This window comes from Falco peregrinus, chromosome Z, assembly GCF_023634155.1.
Source record: "Falco peregrinus isolate bFalPer1 chromosome Z, bFalPer1.pri, whole genome shotgun sequence".
NCBI lineage: Eukaryota > Metazoa > Chordata > Aves > Falconiformes > Falconidae > Falco > Falco peregrinus.
This window is the reverse complement of record NC_073739.1, coordinates 66,353,517-66,375,389: the sequence shown is the minus strand read 5'-3', so window position 1 is coordinate 66,375,389 and position 21,873 is coordinate 66,353,517. Positions and strand designations below refer to the sequence as shown.

General features: G+C 40.1%; 1 protein-coding gene across 1 annotated transcript in view; it reads right to left on the bottom strand.

Moving 5' to 3' along the window:
- Window positions 1–21,873, bottom strand: part of LOC101915238 (chondroitin sulfate proteoglycan 4-like) — a 44,449-nt gene that overhangs the window by 5,728 nt on the left and 16,848 nt on the right. The window contains exons 4-9 of the mRNA XM_055791400.1: window positions 21,036–21,506; window positions 20,063–20,239; window positions 14,421–14,619; window positions 8,637–8,768; window positions 4,367–4,539; window positions 434–617 (exon numbers count right to left, since the gene is read on the bottom strand). Coding sequence (XP_055647375.1) covers window positions 434–617; window positions 4,367–4,539; window positions 8,637–8,768; window positions 14,421–14,619; window positions 20,063–20,239; window positions 21,036–21,506 — 1,336 coding nt within the window. The remainder of the gene's footprint in view (window positions 1–433; window positions 618–4,366; window positions 4,540–8,636; window positions 8,769–14,420; window positions 14,620–20,062; window positions 20,240–21,035; window positions 21,507–21,873) is intronic.

The following is a 21,873-nucleotide window of genomic DNA, read 5'->3' as shown; positions in this document are numbered from 1 at the left end:
AATCAAACACTGATGCTCAGAAAAGTTTTTCCTTCATGGTATCCTAGATTTCCACATGTCATGGCTAAAAATATATTACCACTGTTTTTAAAATAAAGTCATATATGAGACAAGACTTTCTACTAACACATACATTCAAATTAAAGAAATATCAGTATCTTATAGCTTCTGACATTGTTTTCATCTACCGTTACAGCAAAATGAAGAATACTCACTACAGCCGTAGGAAGGGTCAAACACAGGTAGCTCATCTCATTTTTAAAGATGTAGTGATGCAGTTTTCCAAGCTGCTATCTACACTATACACTGTGACAGAAGTATTCTCATCATATGTTACACTGAAGAGAAAGTAGCCTTTGTTTTTTCACATTTGTTCACTGGAATCTTGACAGATCAGAAACAATTTGGAGACCAAACAGTACAGCATCTTTACCTGTATTTGCCAGAAGACGACTGTTCCCATCATGCCGGGTAATTTCATATGAAATGACAATATGGAACACCTGGAGGTCCAGAGCTGACGGTGGAGAGGAGACAGTAAATGTAAAGAAATCTTCTGTAGTCCAATCAGCTGTCTCGGCATGTAAGTGCTCATACATGACCACACCTTCATCCACCTGTTTCAGGTAAAGAAAAGCCACAAGTATAACAAGACAATAATTTTAAACACAGAAGTATGGGGATAGAAGAAAAAAAATATCTTAAGAACATTGTTCAAGAGAGGCCTTTGTTCCTTAGTCCATGCACAGTATATAGAATCATAGAATCATTCGGGTTGGAAAAGACCTTTAAGATCATCAAGTCAGACCATTAACCTAACACTGCCAAGTCCAACACTAAACCATGGCCCTAAGCACCACATTTACACGTCTTTTAAATACCTCCAGGGATGGTGACTCAACCACTTCCCTGGGCAGCCTGTTCCAGTGCTTGACCACCGTTTTGGTAAAGAATTTTTTCCTAATATCCAATCTAAACCTCCCCTGGTGCAACTTGAGGCCATCTGCTCTCATTCTATCACTTTTCATTATAAGGATACCAGTGGGCCTCACTGTCCTGAAAAAGCATATGAAAGCCTGAAGGCTTGACAAGGACTTTGATGCAGGTATTTCATGTTGAATGTCAACAGATACTTGGTAAGAGACTACAGAAATCAGAAAGAGGTGCAATGCCCATTGAAATACACTCCCATTTACAACCAAATTGCTGATGGAGTTCCTTAGTGGAAAATTTCTACCACCTCACAGCAAGAAAGGGATTCCTACGAGACAGGAGGGAACCTGGCTTGTCCTATACCTGCCTTTACTGACCTTGCAGGTCATCATACTCAAGAGAATCCTATCAGTCCCACCATGAGAATGTAAACTTCAAAGTACTGCAAAATACTGCAGTAAATCATCAGAAAAACACATGCTTATACAATATACAACCATTTATCTCTTTAGGCTCCAAAGCAAAAGGCAGTTTTCAGACTGGGATTCTCATCAGTTGAAACAGCCAAACTTTTAAGATCAATACATTGATCATAATACATTGAAAATGCAACAGGATTTCTAATAACTGCAAGTCAAGAGGACTTGAATCTCATCCAGTAAATTTGGTGTCTGGTCTGCCTGTCAGTGCCTTCAGTGGCCTGGAGAGAAGACAGCTATATCTATTAAATCCTTGGCAAGGTCCCAGGCAACTACTTACCTGGCTTGCATGTGTTTGTTTTTAATTGCCAGAGAGATCCCTGTCTGAGATGGTGCTAGTTCTAAGTTTACTGTTTGTAACTTACTCTACAGAATATGCAAACACCCTGGAGGAACTCATTAGCACACATTCCTATCACATATACTTGGAAGCGTGAAAAAAAGAAAACAAAAAAGCCCCTGCTTCTATCACAGATGAATCATTTTAGCAGTATAGAATCTGAGCTGAGACTACAGAGTGTTAATCCTGAAATTACTGCAAGAGCCCCTATTGAGATCAACAGGGAAACAGGGCTTTCAGGGTCGGTTTTCTCAGCAGCCTCAAAACCATTGCATCTTATTATATAAAACATTCAGACTGATGTTGTAAAATCCCATATGCACATCTCCAGGTTTATGCCTTCCCTATATTGATTTAATTCTTAACGGCTATTGTAGGACAAAACAAACAAAACTGATATTAAAAGGATATGTTGGTTCAAGATAACTTTCCAAAGCATGCCTCTAGGACCTCAGTTTGGAGTAAGAAAATTTTTGTAACAAGAACAGGCACAATATGCACCCTTATATTCAATGGCATTTAGTATCAATCTTAATAGGGTTATTTCTTTTTTTTCAATTGCAAACCCATGCTAATATCTGGGCTGAGAAGACAATGGAATTGGTGAGGATTTCTTTGTTTACCTCTGTAATTACTTCAACTATAATGAAGAAGCTGTGGCTTGCTGCAAGATGAGAATACTTCTAAAATACTATAGAAAGTACTGGCAGAGAAAAAAAAATATAATGTCAAAAACTACTGGGTTATTCAAGTGTGTTTAATATGCAACTAATTTTCTTGTATTGGCTGAACAACAACTGTCCATGAAAAAAAAAATTTCTTGGAATGAAAGCAATAGTGATTTCAATTCTTTTTTTTTTTTTTCCTTTTTTTCTTTAGCAACAAAGCAATAAACCACAGGGAATAGGGAAGAGTTCAGAACCATACCAAAACTGCCAACTGCTTTTATAAGCTAGCTGCACAGTACTTTACAGAAGTGAAATTTCAAGTTCCATAACACAGAATGAAATCAATGAAAACCCATAGAACTAAACTAATGCAAAATATTTTCAATTAAAATCAGGTTTACAATCTTCTTAATAACAAACAGAAATTTAATATCTTATTTTCCACTATATGAGGAATATACAGTGTTTACAATATCAACGCCATTTTCTCACTGATACTTAACTTCACATGGCTACAACAGGCTAGACCATGAAAGTTTCTTTAGTATCTCTTTTCTCTCCATTATACTTCATTCTCTACCATAATAAATAGCAAGCTGGTTAGAATACTTTAATTCTACCTGCAGTAAGTCACTTAGCTCTATTGTTTGAAGTGAAAATGGCCAATACAAATGCTTCTGACAGAGAAGAAAGGCATACATGTTATTACAGCTCAAATTCTTACACAATTTACAAAGTTCAAAGGAAAGTTAGCTATACATTAGTAAGAACTGAAGCTATAGAGAATACGCAGCATGTTCTGACATGGCACTGTCTGATAAACGTATGTAAAGATCATATCCATAGCAAAAAGAGTAACACTTCAAAACCTTAGCTGAAAGATTTTCTGTCTGACATGCTTAACTGTTTCATCTAATGCTCATAAAAATCACATATTTTAGAAACAGAAGGGAACAGTATCATTAAACAGTTCATCTCCTTCATAATGCAAGGCAAAACACAGCAACTATTGCAACAAAACCAATAACATAATAGGATTAGAACACAGTTTTATGATTATATATTCTGTGTTCATCTTGATTTATAAAGTTCAAGTGAAGATTCACCCCACCACAGTCCTTGGTCAGGTTTTTTCAAAATCTGAGGACAACTAATAAAAATGTCAATCTTTTTTCCAGGTTTTATTGGTCAAGTTTTTATTTTTGGTCAATAAACTTTCTCATTCCTTCATACACTAAATCAAACTGCCACTTTTAAAATCTGTAAGCATATATCAAGACCAAATTATCTCTTAACTTTTCCTCCAGCCAAGTCAAAAGATTGAGCTCCTTTTATCTCCCCGGCTTAGATTTTCTGAGAATAACTTAGTGCATGCAGCGCACACAGTTGTGTTCAGATTCTGCATACAGACGTAAGTAATTTCTTTTCAGATGCAAAAGAATGTTTTCCATCAAGTTACATGAGCTGCCATGTTTTAGTCATTCAAGTATGAGACCCTGTATCACAGTAAAGATTCTTTAAACACTTAATATCGCAGCCAGTCAAGTCAATAAAAGTCCTCTTGGGGACACCCATGAGGGCTGCGTACAGCTGAAATGCGTCTGATACTTGGACTTTTCATAGAGCAAAAGGCTACTCCTGCCAAAAACTAATGGCTTCCAACCTTGGACTGCTGGTTAATGGCACCAGAACAGCTCTTCTTGAAAAATACTGTTACAAGCAGAACAGTGGAAATTGCCAAGGCCCTGTAGTATCCAAGTAGAGGGGAACAAAAGCTCCTCTTGCATTCATTACTAGATGCCAGATAATTAGTGACATGCACTGATGGATCACATATGCCTGCTTACTTAACAGATATAAATGGATCCAACGAAGAACAAGCAACTGAGATGCCCTTTGAAATAACAATCTACCCCTGAACTATTTATTATAAAGTAAATGCTTACCATAGACTGCGTAAAACTGAGGATTTCCTGAGTAGTATTATCAGAATTTACTCTGATCAGCCTTCCAAGTTTTGGGGAAGTTACAATCATAAAAGTTATAGTTCTGTTTCCTGCATTGGTCACATCATTGGTTACAGCTTTCAGATCGTGTCGTGAAATAGGTTTCCTGAAACCTAAAAAATGTCAATTGTAATAACATATATTTGCAACAGCAATTTTTCCCAAAAGCTATGTTTTGTACGCACAATCCACCCTCTCATCTAGGTATTCTACTTAGCATTTTAAAAACATTTTACATGATCAGCAGATTTACCTCTTTTTCTGGTTATCTTCCAGTTACAACTCTTCTACAGCTTTTTCAATCAAAAAGCCCATCAGTAGAATGCACATTTGTTTTACAAATTTTAAAAATGCAGCTCTCTTCAGGACACGTAATCCCTAAATACTAGCTTTTGCAAAAACAACCCAAGGTAAGGAATAGAGCATGTATAAAGAGCCCTGCTCCTATATTACATGTCTAGAACTGAATTCAGACTCCAGCTGAAGTCACCATTGTTAATGTTTTTGGTAATCCCAGCTGCCCACAGAAGGCAGGGTGACTTGGCAGAAAGAAGCCTTAACACAGCAAAGTTTCTAGTGAACACACAAACTAAAATCAATTATTACCAGAAGCTTGAACCACACTTTATTGATATGAAAGATGATTTTCATTAAATGAAATTAAAAAATAAATACTGGTTTAAACAAACTAGGAGGAGCATCACACAGCAGAAATAACGGCCTGAACTGAAATAATGTATTATTAAGATGGACAGGGACTAAGGGGTAACAAAATCCTTTTAATACATAGCACCACACCACCAGTAACGTCTGGCTTAAATATTGTAAAGATTTATAAAGACCCTTCTGGCATTTAGTCAAACCAAAACTATTTTTTACATAGCTGTGACAAAATCAAACCTAGTAATTTCCTAAAAGAAAAAAGAGTTTTTACTTGGCTTCTTCTTGATGCACTGTTTCATGGTACACACTCAGTAACCTAAATCCCACGATTAATGATACTCTTGGAGGAGCACTAGATTCATATAATCCTATTCCCCATCCCCACTTCTACCTCATGTTTAAAATTTTCCTTCTTTCTTGAGCAACAAGCTTTTACAGGTTGCAATACATAACTTCAGATACTAGCTGTATATATCCCTGAAGTCTGAATTATCAATACATATTCAATAAAGCATAATGTTTACACAGGAATTAACACAAAATAAATGTTCGTGCTATAATATTCAGAAGAAAAGTATGGTAAGGAAACTGAAAAATGGGGATGTTCTGCAAAGCCATTAGTAATGCCAGGATTCGGCCTGTTCACATGTAGTTGTGCCCTGGTTCAAACCCTATCTACTTTGAAACAAAGTTATAATGAAGAGAACTTCTGGCTCTGCCTGCTTTCCCCTGCCTCTCTGTCCATACTGCTCTGAAGAGTGAAGCAGTTCCTCAGGTCTAGTAAAATTCTCCCATACTCTGTCTAATTCAAGAAGTCTCCCTTCTCTTCCTCTCTCTTCCCTTTTTTGTGTGACAAAGAGGGAAGCATGACCTTGTGTTGCGTGTACAGCAGATGTGGTCAGGAACATAGAACTGAAAGCAACAGCTAATCAGACCACGTGTATCTGCAAACTCAGTTATTTCTCAATAATCTCTTACTTATGCAAATCAGGTCTCATTGCTATAACAGAGTAAGACGGAGTAACTGTCAAATATGATCACACTGTAGCAATGGAAGTTACCACTCCAGTTTTTCATAAGTGTACCAGATTACCACACCACCACCATCACAGTGCAGGGACATGGGGGCCACAAAGTCCCTGTCTATTCCTAGTAGACTTGATCTCACAGCACAGGCTGAAATACAGTCTTGGGCCACAGACAGTAAAGTCACTCATGCTTTCCTGTAAAATGGGATCTTTCCCCAAACATAACCTCCTCCTTCACCCACTTTTGTCCTGAGACATCAGAACCTTTTCCAGCACTCACAGTTGTTCTGCTCTGGCCCAGCACCTCAACAGGGAGAAGAAGAAGGTTATTTGCCAGCCACAGACTAGGTGAAGGAAAGGGAAGGGAAGCGCGCACACTGTCTGCTTGCTCCCACAGGCAGGAACAGAGCTGTTGCAAAACCAACCCCACCCAAACACAGGAGAAAGAGGCAGAGATAGGGGAGGAAGACACACAAGGATGGGTGCTGTAAAGTGTGTCCAAGCTTATCCATACAAGTAAAACGCAACAGCATAAGGTCATCACTGGTATGTAATAATTATGGTGTTAATTTTTACTGTCTACATTTAAGATTTGGAAAGTGCTTTGGCATGAGTATTCTGCCTATCACTGTTAAACAGTTATGAATCATCTCATCTATGGACTGCTTAGACAGCTCTGCCTCCAAATACCTAGAAGGCAGGCTGCCTCTTCTTCTCAAAGAGCTACTCGGGTCATTCATTCTTTGAGTAACTGCTTCCCTGAAGACAGCAAATTTCCACATGGTAGGTATCTAGCATGTGTAAGAAAAAACTCATATATCTTGTAGTCAATTTACTTAGCACAATGAATAAAACAAGCTTCTGTTGAACAAAAAAAGTCCATAAATTGTATAAACAAATCTGGTATATCCAACACAGAAGAAACCAGCAGTATATGCTCTTATAAAATTGCAGAACAATATGCTTAAGAGAACAGTTTACACCCAGTCATGAAGAAATACCAAATTCTTCAAGATACATTCAATTTTTACTTCTCTAAAGAGAAGATTGTTCAAGTTGTCTCAAAATTAACTTTTCCTCCAGTGCTATAAAATATAACAGGACACTGGCTATTGTTTTTATGTGTATTAACCATTTGGCACCATCATTGTTGTAATAGTAATTTCATGATAAGCAAGTACGGCTGAAACCCATACAGCTCCAGAACATCTTTTAAAAGCATCATAAAGAGAATGGGTGAAAAAGCTGGTATTCTAACACCAAAAAGGAATTTTGCCAACCCAAAGTAAGCAAGAATTCAATAAAAACTCTAGGCTTAGATGAATACAGATTGCAGTGCTGAAAGAAATACTGTATTTTGCAAACTAGAGAACAGATTGACAGTCTGGAGACTTTGCCCTCCATGGAAGTACCAGGCACACTCTTCTTACAATTATCTCTGTCTTAAGATAGAACTCCTGTAAACCCCTGTGCCTGAGGCAACCTTACACACCAAAATCCCAGATTAATAAACTCTGTAAGTGGATTTATGTGAATCCCATTTATATTGACTGAAGTAGAAGATCATGCCACTGCAATCTCATTTTTTGTTGCCTGTGTTTAAGTGGCTTTTGTTGCAAGCCTTTGTTTATGCTGCTTATATTCAGGAAGTTTAAGAAGCTAAAGTCTTCTCCTTCTGTATCAAATTAATAAATTAAGGTACAATGTAATACCTATAAAGCTTTACCAATTCTCATTCTCTCTCTGGCTGTACAGATCATGTTTAGACCAAAAAGAAGGTAGCACAAACAGAAGTGGGATGCAAGACATGGCTGAGAGAAGACTAATCTTAATTTCACCTTTAATCCTATAATTAATGTTAGATTACTAACTCAATGAGGAATTACTCTTGCCAATGCAAAGCAGTAAACGGCTCTGGTGAGACTCTTAACACATCAGCTCCTACAGGACTGGGATTTCATTAAGAAGATACTCAGCTGCTGATCCAACTAGTTTGAAACACACAAATACAAACCAGAGCTTTCAGTTCTTCTGATTCATCAGTGAGTCTGTCCTGCTCTCTGTAACTCAGCTCAAACAATAAGAAAGCAAACTAGCAATCTGGCAAACTTACGTGTGCTATTCAGAATCCCATGGACACAAGCTTCACTTTTGCTTTTACCAGGCAAAATCACAACCAGCTAAGACACCTCTAAATACATTAATATAGAGTTTTAAACAAATCTGAATGGGGAATGTTCAGAGTCTAGGCAGACACTGTTATCGTCACACTGCGCTTATTTATTTCACTGCCAATTTCCATGACTCCAAGCATATGCATATATCAAAAAATTAAAGACTATAAAACAATAAAGCCATATGTTGTTTGAGAAAACATAACTGTTCTTTTGAAAATCAAGACAGAGAGATGTTCCTAGGTACAGTTTTCTTTACTTTAGCCAACTAGCTATCTGACAAATAACTATATATTATGTAATTCTTCCAAGTAGACAAAGTCACAATAACCTTTAAAAACAGACCTGGAAAGACTCCAAGGCCTTTGTTCACTTCAAGGCTAATGACAAGCATCTGAGCTGTGATGCTGAAAGTCTGTCGAGGTGCAGAGTTCAAACCGTCTGTTACCTGGAAGTTGAAGCTTCCAGACATCGCTCCTGTAGAAAATAAAAATGTAAATTTATTCTTGTCTTATTCCATTTGTCATCCAAAACACACAAACATACAATGGACCCCTTTTTCTCCTGGCTACAGTGAAATATATCCAAAGTCATCCTGAAGCAATTTTTGATCAGTACCTCTTACCTTAATTAGAATTAAATAAAGTAATAATGCAGAGAACACCTTCCCAAGGAAAAACTACTGGCTGTTGTTCACACTCAAGGCCAGACATCCCTTAGATGTAAATCAGCAGAGTGCACATTCTTTCTTCACTGACCCTGGTAGAGCCGAAAACCAAGTTAAACTTGGGGAGACAACAACACCCAGATTTCCTATTCCTTTTCCATCTTAGGAGTGACCCTAAGGAGCACTTAAGCAGTCATATTTTGGCAAAGAAGGAATCTGGTGAGAAAAACAAGTAGAATGTTCTTTCATTTTCATTTACGTTTGAAAGATTGAATCAACTCTCAGGTTGTTTCCTTCACCTCTTCACTCTGCTTCAGCTTTGCTGAACAGCGTTATGTTGTCACAGCTTAAACTATTTCAGAGGTTATGTGTACTTGCACATTTTTTTCTTTAATCTTAGGATCTGCGTGTACTTTGGCATGAGCGATAGCAAAATACCTCCACAAGTCTGAGTGGATTGCTGTAAAAATCCACCTCTCGGTACTGACTTACTGCTTTAAGTAGAGGCTCCCCAGCTTAATTAGGTAAAAAGAGAGAATGAGAAATGGAAACATTAACTGTTGCAAACAGTTATCACTGCTCTTCTACTTGCTTTGCCCAATTTAGCAATGAGAATTGCTACATGAATATATATCCTGAAAGTGAGAGGGATTCCATGTACTTTCATATAAAGACCAGCACTCCTTGCCTCATTAGAAATTAACATATCAGAGGAATCGAACGTGGGTTGAGATTAAAGTTAAATCCCCTAGGCAACGCTCTTATATCCAGCCTGGCACCGAGGCAGCTCTAGAAGATCAGGTCATATTGTTTTTATTTTAAAAGCTTCTATTCTCTGATGGAAGATGCACAAGTAGTTGCACACGTAAAAAGGCATTGAGGAGTCTACTATTTACCTCAGGTTGGGGAAAAAAAAAAAAAAAAAAAGGCTTACTTAGCCTTACTTCGGTTTTTTGGCTAATGCAGGGCAACTGCCCAACTGATACAGACATTTTGTCATTGGCAGAGTCAGGAACAGGATTAAATCCTGAAGTGCTGCTTGGGTGGAGCACATATTATTTTGTCACAAATAAATTCTAAAGGCATACCTGATCAGAGGTGATAAAAAGGACCCAGAAAGAGGATTGCAAACACTGCACTGAAAAGACCCTGAGGCTTCAGAACCAACAAGAGTTCAATTCAGTACCCCTCGAAGGAAAACACTGGCAGGATTTAAGGGCAAGCCTCATACTGTGAAAGTGGGATGGGAGCACCCTGGAGTGAAGCAAGGGTGGAAAAGAGAAGGAATTCTCACACGGAAGGAGGAGTACAGAAAAGGGAATGTATATCCTGTTTCTGCATTTATGCTGGTGACAGTACAGTTGGGGACTACAGAGGAAACAAACACAAAATTTAAGGGGAAAACAGGAGAACAAAGACAGAAATTTGTAACTCACAGCACAGAATAAGCAGCACAATGTAAGACCGAACAAAGATGAAGAGAAATGAGGTCTAATGTTAGAGGCATAAAAGCCAAGTACCATAGTACTTTCTTTGGTGATACAAAGGACCCCAAGGATGGGGAGTCACTGCTATGTACAGATGTAAAAGATCTGTGGTGCCACAAGGAGCAGCCAGGATATGGAAGGGCTGCCTCCGCCAAGAAGATGCTGCCTTGGGAAAGGGCTAGAGTGAGTAGGAAGGGTAGACACCAAGCTGTGGAGAACATGAAGTGGGGTTACTTCCCAGGAGGAGCCGAAGAAGCTAGCACACACTAGAAAACTCAAGATGATGGTCAGAACAGCTGAAGATAAAAAGGGGTAAAAAGCTGGATGAAAGCAATCAGATAAGAAAAGGCCCCAGGACAAGGCTGGAAGCAAAAAATGGAAGTAACAACTACATTCTAGCAACAGTCCAAGATGAAGGAGGAAAGAAAACCACAGACTGAGAAAGGAAAAGAAGCAACATGTCCAAACTACTTCCTAAACACTAGAGGCCATGAGGCTGAGCAGATGGCTGAGCCAGAGCAGCTGCAAGAGCTGACACATGACCTGAGCAATTCTACTTTTCAGATTTACTATACAACCCACACTCCCACTCACTGGAAAATGAAAATTGCTATTCTTTTTACTTGTATTAAGATTCACTTCCTAAGACTACAGATGTGCATGTGCCCTTTCTGGAACCCAAGACTGGATTAATTTCATTACATTGAGACTACCACCGTCCTACCACCATAAGGGGTTTTAGTCAAAGTCTCTCTCGGAACAATTTAAATGGCTTGGCTCACTTTTGCCATGCTCTTGACCTTTTATTTCCTGACTAAATTATTTGAGCAGGATACTTGCAGCTCACCAGCAGCTGCTTGTAAAGCAATCTCAGCAACGCATATGCACTCTGCAAGACAGTGCATTGGAAGACAGAGCACTTTAACCTGCACCAAGCCTCATAAAGACACAGCACAGATCTGGAATGACTGCTGCACCCAAGGGAGCACTAGAAATAATTCCAGCCTGCCTCGGGGCTGGCAAGAAAGTGCTGTGGAGGCAGCAAGGTAAAAAGTAGGATTGCAAACCTGGACTTCAGGAGACCTAACTTTGGCCTCTTCAAGGACCTGCTTAGAGAAATCCTATGGGTTAGGGCCCTAGAAGGTAGGGGGGTCCAAAACAGCTGTGTAATATTCAAGCATCACTTCCTCCAAGCCCAAGATCAGTGCATCTCTATGAATAAGAAATCATGCAAAGGGGCGGGAGGCCTGCATGGATGAGCAAGGAGTTCTGGCAAAGAAGGAAGTTTATGGGATGTGGAAAAATGGACAGGCCATTTGGGAGGAATATAGGGATGTGGACAGAACATACAGGGAGGTGACAAGGAAGGATAAGGTCCATTTGGAATTAAATCTGGTGAGGGAGGTCAAGGACAACAAGAAGGGTTTCTTCAAGTACCTCAGCAGGAAAAGCATGACTGGGGAAAATGTTGGCCTGCTGCTCAACGAGGTGGGAGCGCCGGTGATGAAGGACACAGAGAAGGTGGAGTTACTGAATGCCTTCTTTGCTTCAGTCTCCACTGCCAAGGCCAGCCCTCAGGAATCCCAGACCCTGGAGGCAAGAGAGGAAATCTGGGAAAAGGAAGACATTCCCTTAGTCAAGAAGGATCATGTTAGAGATCACTTAAGAAAATTTAACACCCACAAATCCATGGGCCCCGATGGGATTCACTCTGGAGTGCTGAGGGAGTTGGCAGATGTTATTGCTAAGCCACTCTCCATCATCTTTGAAAGGTCATGGAGGAAGGAGACATGTCTGAGGACTAGAGGAAAAATGTCACTCCAGTCTTCAAAAAGGGCAAGGAGGACCTGGGAAACTACAGGCTGGCCAGCCTCACCTCCATCCCTGGAAAGGTGATGGAACAGGTCATCCTGGAGGTCATATCAAAGCATGTGGAGGAAAAGAAGGTTATCAGGAACAGCCAGCATGGATTCACCAAGGGGAAATCATGCCTGACCAACCTGATAGCCATCTAAGATGGAATGACTGGCTGGGTGGATGAGGGGAGAGCAGCGAATGAAAGAAAGAGACCTCAGCAAGGCTTTTGGCACTGTCTCCCATAACACCCTCACAGGTAAGCTCAGGAAGTGTGGGCTGGATGGGTGGACAGTGAGGTGGATGGAGAATTGGCTGGATGGCAGAGCTCATAGAGTTGTGATCAGCAGCACAGAGTCCAGCTGGAGGCCTGTAGCTCATGGTGTTCCCCAGGGGTCAGTGCTGGGTCCAGTCCTGGTCAACTTACTCATCAGTGACCTGGGTGAAGGGACTGAGTGTCCCCTCAGCAGATTTGCTGATGATACAGAGCTGGGAGCAGGGACTGATACCCCAGCAGGCTGCGCTGCCATTCAGCGAGACCTGGACAGGCTGGAGAGTTGGGTGGGGAGGAACCTGATGAAGTTCAGCAGAGGCAAGTGTAGGGTCCTGCACCTGGGGAGGAACAACCCCACACACCAGCAGAGGCTGGGGCTGACCTGCTGGAAGGCAGCTCTGCGGAGAAGGGCCTGGGAGTGCTGGAGCACAGCAAGGTGCCCATGAGCCAGCAGTGTGTCCTGTGGCCAAGGCGGCCAGTGGGATCCTGGGGGGCATTAGGGGAACGTGGCCAGCAGGTCGAGGGAGGTGATCCTCCCCTCTGCTCTGCCCTGGTGAAGCGCATCTGGCGTGCTGTGTCCAGTGCTGGGCTCCGTGCTTCACGGGAGACAGGAAACTACTGCAGAGGGTCCCGTGAAGGGCTGTGAAGATGGTGAGGGGGCTGGAGCATCTCCCTTCTGAGGAAAGGCTGAGGGACCTGGGCCTGCTTAGCCTGGAGAAGACTGAGAGGGGATCTTATCAATGTCTACAAGTGTCTTAAGGACAAGTGTCAACAGACAGGGGCCAGGCTCTTTTCAGTAGTTCCCAGAGACAGGACAAGGGACAACAGGCACAACCTGAAACACACGACGTTCCTTTTGAACATGAGGAAGAATTTTTTTTACTTTAAGGGTGACACAGCACTTGAACACGTTTCCCAGAAGGTCTCTGGAGACACTCAAAACCTGCCTGGACATGGCTCTTTGCAACCTGCTCTAGCAGGGGGGTTAGACTAGATGACCTCCACAGGCCACTTCCAACCCTGACCATTCTGTGGTTCTGGGATTCTGTACTTCTTCCATCTCCTTCTCCAAAAGGGGTTTGTTCCTTCTTTACCACCTACTTTCCTCTTTCAGTTGAGGTAACACAGTAACAGACCTGGAGCAAGAGGAAAGAAGCCATCGCCCTGTAAAAGCCCCAACTCTTGCTCTGGCTGGAACGCCACCAGGATGTTCATTCCTGTGGCTTCCCCGCTCTGCCACTCAAGGGTGCATGAAGCTGCCCTGATTTCTTTTTTGTTCCCTACACATTCTCTCTGCAGCAGCAGCACAAATAACCCGACCTCTAACTCTGACTGCTGGCAGAAAAAAGTCAGTGTTTAAAGCCAAATTCCTACACAGCCTGAAAGACAGGTTGACATCACCCAGATGAACCATAACTTCATTTCCCTGAGCTGCGCAGGAATAGAACTACATTGTGGTAGGTATCTGAGACACTGTTGGTCCATGAATTGCTCTGCACTGTAGCAAGAAGAAAGGTTTCAGGAGTTTCTCAATGACAATAGTAAAAAAAAAAAAAAAAGGGTTTCACATCTCTGAAAGCCACAGCAACATTCCCCTACCGCAAACCTGCTTTCAGAAAGAAGACTGTGACTAACTGAACCACTAATACACCAAGGTTTCTTGGTGAGCAAGCATTTAAGCAGTCATTAGGCCCTTTCCTGTTTAGTTTGTGAGATCATGCATCACATAACTGGTGCTCTGAGATTTTTGTGACATTACAAAGAGATCTTCAAAGGATTACAAACACAAATATACTGAACAGGAGAAATATTTTGGTAACAGAGGTGCTATTTTTGAAACCACATACCATTGTGCACAAATACCAGCTGCCCTTCAATTATATGAGCCTGGGTAAAACTAAGGATGCTCTTGTTTGGAGAAGATTTCAGAGCCAAGTGCCCATTGCTAGGTGGAGTGATGGAATATATCAGTTCTGATGGTGAGGAGTCCTTGTCTTCTGCACAGAGGTCATCAATAGTTATTTCCGTGACTGAACCCACCCAGACCTAGAAAAGCAAAGATAATAAAAAAATAGTAATAAAGAAAATGCATACAAAAGAAAACAGGGGTGAAAAAAAACTCAAAGAAAAAGAAAGAAGAAAGATTTGTGCTGTGCAACACTAGCAGCTATGACAGGTTTCATTACTGTCCATCCAAATCTCTGATCACGTACTGGAATAGTTAATGTTGGAAAATGGTTTTCAAAAACAAGGCCATGAAATAATACAAGCAAACACACCCTACAACAGTTTGAATTTTAGATAGCCGAACAAGTGCTCTATTTGTCAGGCACTATCCAAACTCTTACAAACACAACCAGATTGTATTATGATAACTGAGTCAAGGAGCTCCTTTCCAACACATACACATGAATATTAGTGTCATGTACTTCACAGCAGGCAAGGCATTCAACATGTTCTACTTTCACCAGCAGAAAAGAAAAAAGAAAAACAGCCTAGGTACAGCGCAATCTCCAATACAAATGAAATGTTTCTTGTAGCTGCATTGTTTCCTTCTAACAACACGCACTAAAGGCCCTTTCTCAGTGCTCCGAACAACCCACAGAGGTACTCAGTCCAGTGGGAGATGGAAGGAATCAACACCTCCAACAGTTGCGTACCACTTTGCAAGGTCATGCTTCCAGATAAAATAGTTAACTAATTTTTAGAAAGACAGTATAAAAGTCAATACTAAATTCCAGTCAATCTTAATTATTTCATTAATTTTTTTAGCTTAAGATATGCACAAGCTGCAAGATCCTTCTTTCAAGCACAAAGGACTGCTGTCTGAAATTCATCCATGACTTTCTGGATAATTTCTTGTTTGGAAATTATAAGCAACAGCCCATTTTACTCTCCATCTTTGCTATACTTATTTGGAATTACAAACAAAAGTATAAGACTAACAAAGAACAATACATATTTATCTCAACAAGAAATGAGCATTCAATACATCAATACCAATTCTTTCCATGCAGAGTTTGTATTAAAGCGTACTATCTTAAGAATCTGAGCCTTTAAAAACCTCAGTTTGAGCTTCAAAAAACTGCATTGTCCCTTCCTGTCTTGCTATGGTCTTAGTACACTTAACCAGTATCTGGTAGTAACATCACACCAAATGGCTGAAGAGGAAACACGATCCCTGACAAAGTTTACCTCTGCCAGAACCAAAAAACAGCAACCACAGATGTTTCCCTACATATCAATTTTGCTTTTTAATAAAAACCATGGAAGAAAACCTATTAAAGCCACTGAGATTTTTGCCATGATACTTCAACAAAGGAAAGATTTAGACTACATTGTGTCCCAAAATAGGTGCCATGGAATAAGAGATACTAAAATGAAATTATATGTGTTTTCTAATTAGAAAAAAAAAAGCTTGAAAAAAAGTTGTGTTCCATTTTATAATAGAAAATACCTTGTAACCAGGAAGTAGCTATTTCCTGCCTTGAAATACATATTTCTCTGTAATGTAATTACTACTACTGATGTTTGATAAAAGATGCCACCTATAAACAAAAAGGATAATAACTAATAGTAAAGGCTGCCTTATTGAGCAGCACCAAATAACCACATCAGTGTCACTGTTTTTGTATGGAGACCCTTTAACTCAGTAGCACTTGATTCAAATCATTCTACAAAAAAAGTTCACATACAGAATGTGCAAAAACATAAGAAAGGATTTTGCAAACATGTGTTTACAAATGATTAATTGAGTTTCAATTTTTTTCCTCTTACTAAAGGAAGAGCTGAGCTTTTTTTTCTGTAAGGCCAGTGTTTATTTCTATTGTTCCAGCACACTAACACACAATGCTTTTTAAAGTACTGCACATGACCTGCAACATGATCCTTGAGGAATGAAAGGAGATCCAAGAGCTGAAGAAGGGCTGTAGGGAAGCTGACACCCAGAATACTGCAAATACTGCGCAAGTGTCTTATTTTCCACGTCTGGGATCAAGTCCTCCTTGAAGAGCATCATGAAAACTGTATCTGAACTTCCAGAACATAGCATTACACTAATTCTGCATGTGCCTAACACATTCCACAGGCATAGTCCCAAAAAAGGTTCATGACCCTCCCCAGTAAGAACTAATTCATTCTGCTCTACTTACAGCATCCAGCTTATCATACCTCCTTGCATGCTACATATCCTACCAGAAACTTTATATTCATGGGCATTTTAATACTCTGGTGAGTGATTTAAAGAAATCAAACAAAATAAATACAACAAAACAACAGTGTTTGAATTTGTTTTTTAAGTAAGTCTAATTCTAGGAAAACACAGCCCTCTTGTGGCAACAGGAGGATACGGTCATTTCACAGCATCATGACCCATAAACGTATTTAAACATATACATAAACACAGCAAATAATGCCAGGGTAATGATCTTCTTAAGAATATCCTATTTCCCTTCTCCATTCCCACTCCATTAAAAAAAAATAAAAATGGAACCTGCGGAAATTTTAGGAAATTGTACCTAGAATGCTGTGCAGTTTCTAAATAAAAATACCCCTCATGCATTTACTGTTCTAATGGAAAGACTTTAAATTAAATGCAGGGATTACCAGCATACACTACAGAAGTTCTCAGGATAGTACAACTTTCTGTATCTCATAAGTTATGTTAATGTGAATACTTCAGCATGTCACAAAATCACAAGGCAGGAGGACACCCAACAAATCCCTAAAAACATCATTTACTTTCACTCCCTAGAGAAAAGTCAGTAATAATTCCTAACATTTTTGGTTGTTTGTCCTTCTGAAACTCCCTGTGGTGTTCATAACCTTCACAACAACAGACAAGGTTGTTTGAAGAAGGGATGTTATGGATGCCTCAGAAGTGAGGAAGCTAGAGTTGAAGGACCCATTCAGCATGTGTGCAGATGCCCAACAGTTTCTTGCATTTGGCCAGAAGCCCTGTGACAAAGGCCAAGATTAACTTTCATACATCCACATCAACATCACTGGCCACATAAGGCAGCTTTTCACATAAGATATTTCTCAACAGCAGATGCCATATACTAACCTATTTTTTGATTGTTCAGCAGTTCTTTCTAATCCTTTAGATTGAGATCTGCAAAATTTCTGAGGTGCTAAACTTCAGTCAAATCATCCTACTGGACCTCATTTTTCAGAGTACTGGTCCCTTGTTTTATACTTATGTATATTTTGAACATTTCCAACTTCTCAAAAGACATGAAAGAGCTACTGTCTTCCTAAAAGCAACACACAACAACTCAACATTCACCACTACAATGTCCTTAAGGAGCACAGACTGCTTGGCTAGAACATGGAGCCAGCGAGTATCACCCTAAACAGGAATGCCTGCCTCATCTCAATATTTAGCAGGACTAAGAAAACCCATTTTACCCCACCTACTTGGGATGTGCAAGTTCGCTTGGAAGAAGGATCACCTCAGTGTGTCCCTGCCAGGATGTATCTTCCAGCTTCATTTTAGTCTGTACATGAATCCGACATATGTCTACCTATTAGTACCCACTCATGACAAAAACTAAGGTTATTTCTCAGCAATAGCTTACACATGACCAGCAAAACCACAGGCCCAAAGGCAGCATACTGGTTCTGGGTAGCATGCAAAATGCCTCCCCAGAAGAGAGGACCAAGGTTAGCTCTGTCTAGGTTAAGCTCTGTTATCATTGTTCTTGGGAAGCCCAGGCTTACAGATACTTTTAGAAAAATTCATATGCTGCAGTGCAGTGCACTGCAGTTGTGTTAACAGACTGCAGTTCAATGCCACTAATGCACTAGAAGAGAGACACAGAAAAATCCAACTGGACATACGCCCCTCTTGTCTGTGACTGGACAAACATTACAGTGTGCTGTGCTGACGTCTGTAGAATACCGCTGTAATTACTTTAACCAGGGAAGGTTTTACTCTTGTGAATTTGAAATGCTTGTGAAGTATGTGCTTCTGCCAGCAGTCTCTGCACAAGCCAGGGTGTCTTTTGTTGCAGGCATCTGCAGACTGTCACAGACTATCTGCTGTCACTGCGAAGCCACGCGATACTACTACTATCACTGTTTTAAAATTAATGTCCTTTCTCATGTGAAGAGGCTAAATACACAACAAAAGGTTATGATTATCTTTACAGCAATCTATTCTTCCTCTGCAACACACAACTATGTAAAATTACATGCATGTTTTGGGTGCCACCAATTTGTAAACTGGACCATACGGCACTAGGGATGGTGTAGTATCAAAATACCCTGCTTAGCTTCTTTCAAACCCCTTCCTAAATATCTTCTCTGTCTTGATGCCTCTCAGCTGGTTTACAGTGTTCACAGGTTCATCAGCTGACCCATATCCATTTCATTCTGCTTTTCAGTCACCTAATTTATTTTTACTCATCAGATCTCATACTGGAAGCCTTTACACACAGGGGCTTTTTGGTTTACATGGGTACAGTGTTCACAATAAATTGGTTCTGGTTACTATGATTATAACACAAACAAATAACAAGCCTATAAATAAATAAGCAAATAAATAAACAAACAAATCTGAAAAAGCACTGAAACTGAAGTGATAGTAGTGACTTTTTTCAAAAATCAAAAGATTAAGAAGCCAGCTATGTCTGTTAAGAGCAAAAGGTAGCATCCATTAATGATTTTAAAATTTTCTTCAGAAATTTGGTGGCAGAGGGGGAGTTAAGACACAATTAGCATGTTCTTTTTTTAGCTCCTAGTATCACACGGTAATAGTTTCAGTGTCTGTACTAATACTTTGATGACCTCTAACACTCTAAGTTTTCACAGACTGCATCGTATTACTCTTATCAGAAACTTCTAAAGAAGGGAACATTCCTGGTTTGTATCAGAAATACCCAACGCACAGTGAATTCCCTAATGAAGTGCTAGTGAAAATGCTGCTCACTCCTCTTGCTCCATCCCACTGGGGATCCAGAGAGAAGCACGCAGCAGAATGCCCCTCCACAGGTCTGACCCTTTGGTACACTTAAAGGCAAGAGGCACAGGGTCTGAAGCCTGTCCAAAGACAACAGTGAGATGTTTGCACTCTCATTATCACTACTCCTGGTACTTTTCTAAGCTACACCATTCGTTAAGAGCCCTCAAGATGCCCTAGCAAACAACACTAACACACAATGATCCAGGTGCAAGCCATCCCACCCCACAAGACCTGTCAGTCCAAGAGACTTCACGTATCTTTAAGATTAAAATAAAGCTCAGTCAGCCTTCTAGATGAACTTTACATCACAACAGCAGAAAGTGTTCTTCATGATGACTAGAATCTCCCTAAATATACATTACCCTACCCCTTCCCTTCATTAACACTAATTTACTTAAACCCCAGGACCACTATTTGTTACATTGACTGCCCCACCAGAATCAAACCTAATGCTCTGTTAATGAAGGTACATTAACTGGTATCAGGTTAGAAATAATTTCAACATCACATGATTGACAAACATACCCGAAGAATTCTGTTAACTTTTATAACAGGAGCTTCATCATTTACGGCAGTAACTGTTACAAATACAGTTCGGGGCAAGCTTTGTTTCCACAATTCCGTGTTATTTACCATCACAGTAAAATTGTCCATCAGTTCCTCGCTGCCATCATGAACATAGTAAATTAATTCTTGCCCCACCTGAAAAATGTAACAACCGGAAAAATTAAAGAGGCTAAAAGAAAATGCCACAATGAAAGAAGAAAAATATTCAAGTCTTGTCATGCCTCTCTGTATTTATTGCCTCAACTTTTTATGACTTCTAAGACTTTATTCATGCTCATATCTGATCTGTACCTCTATATTTGTTGTTCTGTTCACAACAGCAAAATTTACAGCTCATCTGCCCATTCCTCTAGCCAGAATATCTTAATTTTGCCATTCTCAGCATTCCCCCTTCATCCTGAAGCACAATGTTTCCTGGAATCTATAAACTGAATACAGTTTTAGTAGATGGTGACTTACAGTTTTGTTGTTAGAGCTAAAAGACTGAAAAGTAGTTTATCATGCATATACTGCTTCTCTGTGAGCAAAGACATGACTGAAGAAAAATATTTTTTTTCCATTTTCCTCCGTGTTCAATCTACACATTATTTCCTCTGGTCTTTTCGAAATGTACTCACAGTCTGTCTGTTTTAGGTTTCCAGAACACCAACAACTCTGCCTAAGTGTGAGTGACCCCATCAGTCTACTGTGATTATAGCACACTAGTCTGTGTGAACACTGGTACACAAGGAAGTGATGTGGTTCACCACAACAAGGCACCCTCCCTCCCCACCCTAAATGACAAGGTAGCAACTGCACAAAGATCTTCAGTACAAGGCCAGAATAAAGCTCAGACTCATGCATCCCACCACTTCCTACCAAACCACCTCATAGCTTTTAGCAATACAAAGAATTAATCACGACTACAGCAAAGCAGATCTAAATGCATTACCTGTTTTCTGGTAAATGTGGTTAACTTTATTCCAGGAACATGAGAGTTTTCAATATACCCATGTTTTGGCTGCTCAATTAAAATAAATTCACAGCTGAGTCCTGCAAAGTGTCTACTAGAAATTTTAAGGTAGTCTTCCACCAGGGCTTTTGAGCCCCCTTCAATTACCGTGAAGTTCTGTACTTCTAGTGGAATCATTCTGGGGATGATGTCTACAGAGATCTCAATTCCACTCACTGTTTGGACACTATTGGTCACATCCAGAGAAAAACGGTCATCGAGTTGGTCAGAAACTGTCTGCACATACTGAACTTTTCCCTCATCAACATCTTGCTGTGTGAAGCTCAAAACCGGCCTTTGGTCAGCACTGAGATAATTTTCTTCTGAGGAAAACTTCCGAATGTATCCATGTGCTGGAAGCTGTCTTACTGTGAACACAATCTCAGATGAAGAACTGTTTTCATGAACAACCTTAAATTTAAAAACATACCCCAAAATTATTTAAACAGACATGGGAGAAATTCTATAACTCTCTTCTGAATTTTTCACTTTTAACCCTGAGCTTGTCTACCTAATTAATTGGCATTCTTATCTGGGTTACATAGTTCCTAATACAGGCTCCTTTAAGTAGGCATGTGTTAAATAAACATGGCATGGCAGTGTTTTGTAACCCCAATTAAGTTTTTTAAATTTTGAATAGGAACAAACGGCAGAGTTAACTAGTGGCTAAGAACTGCAGACCCCTGCCTGCAAGAAGGATTTGGCCAGCACAGTGGTGTGCTGCCAGAGCCCTCTCGCGGCAGTTACTGCAAGGCTACACACAAACCATGGAGGGGGA